The 12,065-nt window shown below is 41.1% G+C and overlaps 1 protein-coding gene across 12 annotated transcripts in view; it reads left to right on the forward strand.

The window, feature by feature from the left end:
• The window catches only part of Melk (maternal embryonic leucine zipper kinase), a 121,368-nt gene that overhangs the window by 12,555 nt on the left and 96,748 nt on the right, over window positions 1–12,065 (forward strand). For 2 of the 12 annotated variants that reach the window (XM_010619388.3, XM_033759185.1), the window contains exons 1-3: window positions 5,492–5,566; window positions 8,915–9,010; window positions 10,993–11,078. In XM_010619388.3, the coding sequence (XP_010617690.1) occupies window positions 8,953–9,010; window positions 10,993–11,078 (144 nt within the window). In that variant the 5' untranslated portion in view covers window positions 5,492–5,566; window positions 8,915–8,952. The other 10 variants (XM_010619394.3, XM_033759186.1, XM_010619391.3 and 7 more) reach the window with 9 other exon arrangements.

Raw genomic sequence — 12,065 nt, forward strand, 5'->3', positions numbered from 1 at the left:
TTTTGTTTGTTTGTTTTTGTTTTTGGTACCGGGGAGCGAACTCAGGTCCTTGTGCTTGTGAGGCAGGCGGCACAACCACTGAGCTAAATCCCCAGCCCAGGACCTTTTTAAAAAATTTATTATTATTACAATTATTATTTTTGCAGTACTGGAGATGATAGCCCCAGTCCTTTTAATTAGAATGTTATTTATTTTTGAGACAGGGTCTTGCTATGCAGTTCAGGATGGCCTTGCACTCACTACATAGCCCAGGCTGGCCTCAAAACTCATGGCAGTCTTCTTGCCTCAGCCTACCCAGTGCTGATGCCACAGGCATGCACTCAGCATATTTTTTGAGACAGAGTCTCAAGTCAGTAATTGCCCAGGCTGGGCTCAAACTTCCAATTCTTCTGCCTCAACGTCCTAAATAGCTAGGGCACAGTAAGTAGTCAAGTGCTATGCTCCTGGCCACAAGCTATTTATTACTTTAGACCTGGGGATTAAACCCAGAAACTCATGCAAGTGTTGTACCACTGAGCTACCTCCACAGCCCATAAATAATCTCTGTGACATTCATCTGACATTCATCTGCTTTCTCTTCTTTTTCCTTACTTGTATTTTTGATTCACAGAATGTTATTTATTTATTTATTTTTTGAGACAGGGTCTGACTATGTAGCCCATGGTGGCCTTCAATTTGAGATTCTCTTATTTCAGCCTCTAGGTGCTACGATTACAGGCAAGGTCTGGCTTCACAGAATCAGCCTAACGTAATTTTTTTTTCTTGAAAATCTTTTATTCAGCAGCCTTATACTTGATTGCAGTAAAATTATACATATACGTTTAAATTTAATATTTTTATTTCCTGTGGCAATAATCCTGTTTTCCTTTGGCTCAAGCTTTTACAATTGTAATTTTCCTTTTTTTTTGTATCGGGAAACGAACTCAGGGCCTTTCGCTTGCCAGGCTGGCGCTGCATTGTTGAGCTACGTCCCCAGCCCCTAATACCCAAATTGTAATGTGTACAGTTGATCTAAATTACATTAGTAATGATGAGCATTAAAAATATCAGAAAACTGATGAACTCAAGCTCTCTGGTTGAAAGCTTACAGTACTCGGGCCTGAGCCCTGTCCCCACTTCCTTCTCAAAGGCAAGGTGAAGGTGGGCAAAGCCTGGAGGGCAGAGCCCTGTGTGACACCCAGTAGAAGCCTGTGCAGGGGCGAGCCAGAAGAGCTGTCCGGGCAGGGCCTCCAGTTGGGCACGGTTTCCCGCGGCTGCTGATTGGTTGCCTGGGGTCAGATTCTGTCTGAAATCTCTATGAAAGGATTAAGAGCATAGGCGCGTGAGAAGATTCCAACGCAACTAACGGCTTAGAGACCCACATTGCAGATACTCAGAGGAGAGATACCGAAAAACACGGGTATTCTGAAAGGAGAAGGCAATCATACTCAGGCACAGAAAATCATCCTGGAAGATGAATCCTCCAGATCAAACCAAAAATGAGTCCTTGAGGGAAGCAGCAACGCCGCCTGACCTTCTTGGGGGCGCTTCCAACTGGCCTGAGGGAAGGAGCCAGCACTGGGAGGCCAGACACCTCACATATCCTTTCTGCCACCTGGAAGAGGAAACCCAGCGTGGGAGCTGTGGTTGGGGCCCCAGGGAAGCCCCAGATGGAAGGGAGGGACAGCAACACCGAAATGGGCAGTCCCTGCCCCCATCACCTTCCCAAACACCAGGGGTGTGTCCTGGTGGCATCTCACCCACTGTCCAGGGTTGACAAGGGAAGCACCCTGCCTGAGGCAGAGAGAGGCTGAACCCTGAACCATGAGCAGCGCTGAGCCTGCTGACAGTGACCCACAAATCGCATCCCTGCATCCACTGTATGGTGAGAGACTCAATGGAGTTGGCCCAGAGTGGGTGTTTTCCTGCTGTTTCCCTAAACACTAGGAAGAGTTGAGTTAGCCAGAAACCCTACCCACTGCCCACCAACCAATTCATGGGGGCAAAGGAGATCCTCTGCCAGCCCAGGGACTGTGCCAAGTTTTGTGGTTGGAAAATGGAGCTCTTGAGCCAGGGAATGATTGGGGATCTGAGTGTGAAGGAACAGAGAGTGTTCCCAAACTAAAAGCCCCAACTAATCCAGTAATGGGCAATGAAATTGTGGCAGTAGTAAAAAACCTAACAGCTAAAAAAATTCATTAAATTCTAAAATTGAAAGGGAAGGACTACTTCCTAACTCATTCCTGGAAGCAAGCATTACTCTGATTTCAAAACCAAAAAAGGACCCAAGTAAAAAAGAAAACTACAGGTTAAACTCTTGAATGAATATGGATGCAAAAATTCTCAAAAAGATACTGAAAAACAGAAAGAAACAAATCATCAAAAAGATCATACATCATAACCAAGTAGGCTTCATCTCAGGGATGCAAGGGTGGGTTCAACACACCCAATGGGGTGTATTAACACCACATAAACAGCAAGAACAAAAAAATTACATGATCATCTTAAAAGATGCAGAAAAGTCTTTGACAGAATCCAGTATCAATTTATAATAACCATGAAGAAAATAGAAATAGAAGGACCTTATCTCAATCTGATAAAAGCCATTTATGACAAACCAAATGGTAATATATTAAATTAATAATAAAGCTGAAAGTTTTCCCTCTCAAATCAGGAATAAGGCAAAGACGCCAACTATCACTACTCATGTTCAAAATAGTACTCAAAGGTTTAGCCAGAAGAATTAGACAAGAGAAAGGAATAAAAGGAAAAGGTAGAGGAAATGATGAGGTCAAATTATTATTTGCAAACATGATTCTTTATATAGAAGACCTTAAAATTCCATTTAAAGGGCTGGGGATTTAGCTCAGTGGTTCTGCCACCTGCCTCACAATCAAAAGGTCTCAAGTTTGATCCCCAGTATGCCCCCCACAATCCATTTAAAGTCTCCTAGAACTACTAGCCAAATTCAGCAATGTAGCAGAATTTAAAATCAACATACATAAATCAGTAGCATTTCTCTATAACAATAATGAAAACACTGAAAAACAACTTAGGAGAACAATACCATTTACAATAGCTTCAAGAAAAGTTAGATACTTAGGAATTAACCTCACAAAGGAAGTGAAAGATCTCTATAATGAAAACTATATTACTCCGAAAAAAGGAGATTGAAGAGGACATCAGAAAATGGAAAGATATCTTCCCATCCTGGATAGATAGAATCAAATATTGTAAAAATGGCCATATTTCCAAAATGATATATAGATTTATTGTTTTTTTTTTTTCCCAGAACTGGGAGTTGAACTCAGGACCTTGTGCTTGCCAGTCAGGGATGGTGCTACTGAGCTACAACCCCAGGCCTTTGATATATATATATTTAATGCAATCCCAATCAAAATACCAACAGCCTTCATTATATTACAAAGCTGATTAAAAACACCATGGTACTGGCAGACAAATAGATGTGGTTCAATGGAACAGAATAGAGGATGCAGAAAGATCCCCTGGCACATTCAGACAACTGATCTTTGACACAGGGGCAAAAGTATATAATGGAGGAATATATTTCTCAGCAAATAATGCTGAGAAAACTGGTTAGTCATATGCAGAAGATTGAATCAAGACTCATATCTATCCCCACGCATAAAAATAAAATAAAAATGGATCAAAGAGATAGATATTTAAAAAAACAACTTACCCTGCTGGAAGATAAAATAGGTAAAACTCGAAGACATAGGTACAGGACAGGACTTTCTGAACAGAACCCCAACTGCACAAGAAATAGCATCATCAACAAATAAGATTATGTCAAATTGAAAAGCTTCTTCACAACAAAGGAAACAGAGTGAAGAGACAACCTATAGAAAGGGAAACAATTTTGCCAGCTACTCATCTGACAGAAGACTAATATTTATAGTTTTCAAAGAACTCCAAGGAATAAAGACCCGATAACAAAAATAGACAACTGAAATGAACAGACACTTCTCAGAAGATGAACTACAAATGGCCAATAAATATACAAAGAAGTGCTCAACATTTCTGACCATCAGAGAAATGCAAACAAAAACTACACTGAGATTTGATCTTATTCCAGAAAGAATGGCTTTCATAAACAAACAAACAAGAAATAATAAAGCTGGCCTAGACTGTGGGGAAAAAGGAACCCTTTTACATTGTTAGTGGGCACACAAACTAGTATAATCACTATGGAAATCAGTATGGAGATTCCTCAAATAACTAAAGCTAGAAATTCTATTTAACCCAGTTATCCTCTTCTTGGTATCTTCTCCAGAGTTAAAGAAATCATACCACAGTGATATATGCATATCCCTATTTATAGCAGAACAACTCATGATAGTTAAATTTTAGGAGCCACTATATCAAAGGATGAATGGATAAAAAATGTGGTATTTATACATAATGCAGTACTACTCTGCCATAAAGGATACATTTGAGTCATGTGTAGGAAAATGGATGTACCCTGACATCACAATGTTAAGTGAAATAAATTAGACATAAAGCTTAAATATTCCATAACTTCTCTTTTTTCCCCCCCTTGGGAGATACCTCCTTTATTATTGTCATTGTTATTTCATTTTTTTTTCAGCTTTAATTGAGTTTATTGGTACATTTTAGGGATACAGTAGTGACATTCATTGTTGGGATCTTGTACCTCTACATGACAAGTCTTGGTTCTCATTTTTCCCCCTTGTCCCTGCCTTCCCTTCACCCCCTCCTCCCCTCCCCATAACTTCTCTTATTTGAGAAATACAAATTATAATTTAAAAGATCAAAAGACAATAGGAAACAAGGACACATCTTTTGCAAAGGGGAAGGGGATTCAGAGATGGGGGCAGGGAGTGAGGGAAGGGGATGAGGAATAAAAAAATTAAGGTATGTTAAGTACATTCATTGCTGAAATGAATGTGAATATCATGTACTGCAAATATATACTAAGAAAAATTTTTTAAAAATAAAGGTATAAGCAATCCTCAATAAAATATAAATCTATTAGAAAACTTCTATTGTGATGCTGAGTCAGGGTTTATGAGGCCATGTCACCCAAGTAACAATTTGACCCCTTGGGGGCTGTATTTCTCTTGGGAACAGGTTTTAGTGAGAGTCAGGGGAGGTGTACCCGTCATTCTTGAGCAGGAACACAACCACTGGGCAGGGGAGGGCAAAAATGGTAATTGTGACTACCAGGAACTTCTAGGGTAGATAAAGTCGAGAGTGTGGAAACTTCGTATGTCCTTGTCATATGGGACGTCTTTACGAGTCCTCTGTGGGTTGCTCACTGCAGTTATTAGAAGAGGCCTTAAACCCAAACCCTGTAGGCCCAGGGAGCACCAGGCGCCCAGCTCTGCGGTGGGAGGAGCCGCATCTGCGGAACCTCCCGCCCCGCACACCCCGCCCCTTCCGGCGCGGGAAGTTTGATTTCCTTGGCGGGCGGAAGCGAACTGTTCTGGCGGTGATCGAGACGATTCCTAGTAGGAATTTCTCGTATCCTGCGCTTTGCCGGGAGGGCTGGCTGGCTCGTCTGTCCGTTTGTCCGTCCCGCCAGGTCCGGCCCTCCACCCCTCAGGTCAGTCCTCCTGCCTACTCTCCGCGGCTGTTGGGTGAGGGCCGGAGTCTGTCTGCGCCTTTCGCCGGGGGGGCCGCTGGGGCCCAGTTTTGCTCCCGGCTCCGGGGCAACAGAATTCTCCGGAGCCCCACCCTACCAGCCCTGTTCTGTTGCTGAGGTTATTAGCCGTTCCCACCCCGGTTTTCTGCTCTGGATGGTAGGACCCACCTCAGAGGGTTATTGGTGAGGCACGCAAGCACTACGTTTGCACTCAGGAAGGCTGCGACTGTGATTTCCCATTCCTGTTTCCGTGACCCTGACTGTACCCACAGAAGTTCGGAGAAGGGCTTTGAGTTGTTTGTACAGCGCAGTTTCCTAAAGTACTTCAGTTTAAAAAGTGCCAACATTCCCTTTTCAGAGTCCAAATCCCTTCCCTTCACCTTACAGTTGTGGCTTCAGAGGTTTACGCCAGAAGGGTGCCCGGAAGACCGTGGCGGTAAGAGGAACAGCAAGGTTGCTCCCACCGAGGGAGTGAAACTCCCCAGAAAAAGCGTTCCGAGACAGTGATCAGGCCTTTGGGACTTAGGACGAGTAATTGTTTTTGAGTTTTCACCTTAGGTCTTCGTGGATAGTGGAATGGAGGAAAGGTAGAGGTATCAGAGGTGCCTCAAGTTTTTTTTTTTTCAAGTTTTGCTTAGAGGTCAGTATTCCTAATTTTTTTGTTCATGTTTGGTTTCTTGTTCCCATGGGGTGTGAAAAATATGTATCAGAAAAGCCCTCATTGCCCTTCATGGACTTGATTCACCAGTGGATCTGCACTTCCTGCATAACTACTATGGGCCAACTAGATGGGCAAATCAACCCCCACTTGCCTTTAGAAATGAGTGCCCCATTGTTGATTCCTCCAGAAACCTCTGTAAGGGAGCAGGGCAGGATGCTGTTTAACTATTACAAGGCCACATTATAAGCGATTCTCTATTCTCAGTTGAAATTATCCTCAACATCATCGTCCTCACAGACTTATTAGCTAAATGTATTTTGCAGTACGTAATAGTACAGCCCCCCTTCCCGCAATAATGTGTTTGTAACAAGATGCCCCCAGTTTGCTGCTATCCGATAACATTTAACCTTAAGCCTCCCATTATCTTGCCAATTTCTTTTTTAGAGAAGTTCTGGACTGCAGTTATATATGTCCCCAGTTCTATTAGCAACATCTAGAAGACACTCAGGTGTCTTTCTTTGTTGTTGGCATTTGAGAGACTGTCTTCCACATTGACTGATGGTATATTTGGATTATTTCAATCAAATCTTTCACTGTTCTGTATTCCAACTTCTAGAGGATAAGCTGATATAAGAATATTTAATTTCTAATTAAGGATTTTAGAAGCTGCTCTATAGCCACAAAACTTAAAAGTCAGATATAATGTAGTATCAGTAGTACACCACCTGTGGCCGTTTGTGATATAAGCACTACTTTTCTTATATACTGGCAAAAATGATGTTCCCTGATTTTTTAAATACATATAATAAACTAGGCCCACGTTGGTTTTACCCAAATAAATGGTATAATTATGTTTTGGTTTTTATGAGACAGGGTCTTCTATGTTTTGGTTTTGATTTTTTTTTTTTTTTTTTGAGACAGGGTCTTGTTATGTAGTTTAGGCTGGCCTTGTACCCCTAGCAGACCTCCTGCTTCAGCCTCCTGAGTGCTGGAACTACAGGCATGTGCTACCTCTCCTGACGCTACCTGGTGTAATTTGAGGGAAGGGGGTTAGTAGAGGAATATTGGAAGAAAAAGGAGGTGCAATGGTTTCAGTTCTAATGTGGCCAAATTTCATCTCTGCTAGTCGGCCCAAGGTGATGAATTGGAAGTGTAAAACTTTATTTGGGAGCCTTCTATCAGGAAGTTAATTACGAAAGTCTTATATTCCAACATATATTACAGATTGTGTCCCCTTTCAGAGGATGAGAATTGGAAATAGCCCCGATCTTTTATGGAATTTAGACAGTGGTGGTGGCAATCAGATACTTCTTAATGAAGCAGCTGCTTTCCCTTTTTCCTTTTTACCTTGTGGTTTTTAAATCTTATTTATTTATTTATTTTTGCGGGGAGGGTACTGAGGATTGAACTCATGGCCTTCACCCTGAGCTACATTTTTAAATTTTTTATTTTGAGACAGGCTCTCACTAAGTTGCTAAGGCTGGGCTCTAATTTGGGATCCTCCAGCCTCAGTCTCAAAGTGTGGGATTACAAGCTTTTTTCAATACACTCAGCTGGTTTTTAAATCTTTATAATATGATACCTCTTTGTGTTTCTACTTTAGCTTTTGTGTTGTGAGTATACCAATACTGCATTACTTGGGGCTTTGTTCTTTAATGAACTTGCTAGTTTATTTAAAAAAATTTCCCCATTAGTACTAGGGATTAAACCCATGGCCTCAATGCTAAGCTACATCTGCAAAGCTTTTGAGACTAAGTCTTGTTAGGTTGCCCAGGTTGGTGTGGAACTTGTGATCCTCCTGCCTCAGCCTCCCAGAGTGGACAGGTACACACCACCTGCTCAAAGTTTTTTTAGGTGGGGTGCTCACTGCATTGCCTGGCCTTGGACTCCTGGGCTCATCTGATCCTTCTGTCATAGTCTCCCAAGTAGCTGGATGCCACCATGTCCTGTTTTTTTTTTTTTTTCCTTCTCCTTCTTGGTACCAGGGATTGAACACAGGACCTTGTGCTTTCAAGATAGGTAGCGGCTCTCCTGAGCCAAATCCCTGTTTTTTTGGGTACTGGGAATCGAATTTTGGACCTTGTGCTTATGAGGCAGGTGGTGGAACCACTGAGCCAAATCCCCAGCCCACTCTGTTTGGTTTTTGATACAGGGTCCTGCTCTGTAGTTCAGGCTGGCCTTGAACTCACTTTGTAGCGCAAGCTGACCTCAAACTTGTGGCAGTCCTCCTGCCTCAGCCTCAGAAGCGCTGGGATTAGAGGCAAGCACCATTGTGCCTGATGACAATATTCTTTTAAATGTTTTGCCATACTGAGGATTGAACCTAAGACTTCATATATACTAGGCAAGTATCCTACCGCTGAGCTACATTCTTAGCCCCTTTTAAATGTTTTAAAGATTTATCTTTCTTGTTTATGTCTTTATCTGATATTGGTGTGTGGTGTGAGATAGAAGTCTAATTTTTAAAAAATATGGCTAATCACTCCCCCCACCTCCACCAAAGATCTTGTGCTTGCAAGGTAGGTACAGTGCCACTGAGCTAAATCCCTGGCCTAATCAGTTTTCTAATATTATATGCCCGTTTATTTATATTTACAGTTAAAAATAGAGGAGTTAACCTGACAGCATGTACTATTTTTGTCTTACAGGTTCTTTTTGTCATTTTGAATAAGCTTCCAGGTGGACTATGAAAGATTATGATGAACTTCTCAAATACTATGAATTATATGAAACTATTGGGACAGGTAACTGATATTTTTTTCAGAGGATAGGTCAATTATTTGGAAGTGTTATCTGTTTGGGTAGTCATGAGATTTTTAGTTTAACATATAGTCTTTTGAATAAATTTTGTTTATTGAATTTTAGATTTCTACTTTAGTGAGAAAAAGTGGAGCAAGGATAGAGAAAAGAGTAGGTAACTTCTAATTCAGTGAAGAACTTTGATTTTTATCCTAAATAAAATTCATTATTGGAGAGTATCTGACCTTTGTTTTCATAGAGTTACCTGGCAGCTTTGTGGTAAAAAGACTGAGTAGGAGAGGGAAAGAGCAGAAGAAAGCTGTGAGGAAGGTATTAAAATAGCTTAGGTGCCGGGTGTGGTGGCGCACGCCTGTAATCCCAGCACTCTGGAGGCTGAGGCAGGAGGATCGCTGTGACTTCGAGACCAGCCTGGGCTGCATAGTAGTGAGTTACAGGTCAGTCTCAGCTACGTAGTGAGACCCTGTCTCAAAACCCCCCCCCCAAAAAAAATCTTAGGTGTATGATATTAGAGCTGACAGTGGCTTGGGCAAGAGTGACAGTAGTGAAAGGTAATATAATTATGTTTTGAAGTATAATATACAATAAAACAATGGATAATACAGTAAACCCAGTAGAGTTTTACATATATGTTACCCATCTGTTTACTCTCATATTTGCTGAAATGAGACATAGAGCATTTCCAGTCGGTACCTTCTTCCTTTCCCTCAAAGTATCCATTGATATATTTTTCCCAAAGTAAGCCAGTGCAATTTGTTTATGGGTTACATACTAGAGAAAGAGAAGGCTAAGGATAGTTCCAGGGTTTTAGGCCTGAGCATCTGGGGAAATGGATTTGCTCTTTACTGAAATGGGGAAGACCATGGGAACGATAACTAGGAGTTTCTTTTTTTGTGGTAGGGGAGATGATTTTTGTTGGTAGTTTTGAGATAAGATCTTGCTATGTAGTTCAGGTTGGCCTTGGACTCACTATGTAGCCCAGGCTAGACTCCGAACTCACAGCAATCTTCCTGCCTCAGCCTCCTGAGTCCTGGGATAATAGGTGTGTGCCACCACAACAGGCTTTTTGTTTGTTTTGTTTGTTTTTGTGAGATGGGGTCTTACTATGTAGTTCAGGCTGGCCTTGAACTCACAGTGTAGTCCAGGCTGACCTCAAACAGCAATCCTCCTGACTCAGCCTCCTGAGTGTTGGTGTTATAGATGTGTGCCACCACACCCAGCTAGAGACCAGTTTTGAGGGCCGGGGATTTAGCTCAGTGGTTCTGTGACCTGCCTTGCAAGCACAAGGACCTGGGTTCAATCCCCAGTATGAAAAAAAAAAAGAGACCAGTTTTGAAACATAATTGCTCATCTTCATAGTTTTAAAAACTGATTAAAGGGCCTAGGATTTATCTCAGTGGCTCTGCTGCCTGCCTTGCAAGCACAAAGTCCTGAGTTCAATCCCTGGTACCAAAAAAAAAAAAAACCCCAAAAAACAGATTAGAAATTTTGTATAATTTGTCTTGTGTTTCAGCTTTACATTGTATTGTAGTAATATTATAAAGCAAATTTAATTGTAATGTTAATCATAAAGCACATCTGTAAAGTGATTTCTGTTTTTCTTCATTACAAAATTTATTACTTTATTACAAAACTTCATTACTTCTTCATTACAAAGTTAGAGATATATTATCATGGTAGGGAAAAAAATTCTTCAGCTAGACACTGAAAAAGAAGAGGCTAGAATCCTTCTGACATTTTAGAAATGACATATGGAAAACCTCCAGGAAAATATGTCTCAATTGAGCCTTTTTGTTTTGTCTTTTGGTTTTGGAGATGGGGGTGTCTTGCTATGTTGCACAGGTTGGTCTTAAACTCCTAGGCTTAGGTGTTCCTCCCGCTGAGCAGGAGTATGTATGCGCCATTGCAAATATAGAAGGTGTGCTTGAGTTCTTGTGTATCTATTCATTATACACAATTCTGTATTTAGGTGGTTTTGCGAAGGTCAAACTTGCCTGCCATATCCTCACTGGAGAAATGGTGGCTATAAAAATCATGGATAAAAATGCACTAGGGGTAAGTTTAAAATTATTTTTGTAATATTCTGTGTATCTCAGTGTTGTGATTAAAACTTGAATGTCCTAGTTACTGCTTTTATAATATTTTTTGTAGCTTTTAAAAATATATATAGATCATGATTTTAAAGTACTTTTTTAGATTATTGCAGGGCAGTGGCACATATTTCACCTCTTAGATAAGCTGTCTCCACCATTTGGACCTTTTCTTAGGTTGCTCCCTAGTACCATTTGGGTGATGTAAGCACCTTCACCATTTGGGGCCATTTGGACCCATTACAGGTTATTTTGGGGCATGGACTGGTGAGAGATTCAGTGGTAGAAAAAATTTCTAGGCATTTGTTTGGTTTGAGTACTCATTTGATTTGGTTTGCTTTGGTTTGTTTATCTTTCTCTTTTTATAATCGCCTTTATTGTAGGATGGGCAGCAGGGTTTCAGTATTGTCCAGAGGCTGCATACTAACTGTAGTTAGGAAGCTGTGATGAGATGGCCTAGGCATATAAAGCAGGAAAGATCTCCCACTTTCAGAACTGATAGAACATTCCGGTCAGGGAGCTTCCATTTGGGGAGCAGGAAACTACCCTCTAAAGCAGTATTTATTTATTTAAAAAAAATTTTTTTTAAAGCAGTATTAAAATGGAAGTTTAAGTTCATCCTACAAAGGTGCTAGGCCTTGTCCATTCTTTTCTTTGTCATTGGGTTTCTTAAGAACCCATCTGGGGATTTATGTCAGCCACTTTGGGTCTTGAGCTGTTCTGGAATTCAAGGTTCCTTAACTGTTTGGCTGACAGGAAAGTTTGGATTAAAAGACTTTAAGAAGCTGGGTGTGGTGGTGCATGCCTGTAATCCTAGTACTTTGAAGCTGAGGTAGGAGGATCGCTGTGAGTTTGAGGTCAGTCTGGGATACATAGTGAGTTCCAGGTCAGTCTCAACTACATAGTGAGACCCTGTCTCAAAAAACCAAAAAAAAAAAAAAAAAAAAAAATT

Source organism: Fukomys damarensis, unplaced genomic scaffold (assembly GCF_012274545.1).
Source record: "Fukomys damarensis isolate Sample0158 unplaced genomic scaffold, DMR_v1.0_HiC HiC_scaffold_36, whole genome shotgun sequence".
In the NCBI taxonomy this organism is placed as follows: Eukaryota; Metazoa; Chordata; class Mammalia; order Rodentia; family Bathyergidae; genus Fukomys; species Fukomys damarensis.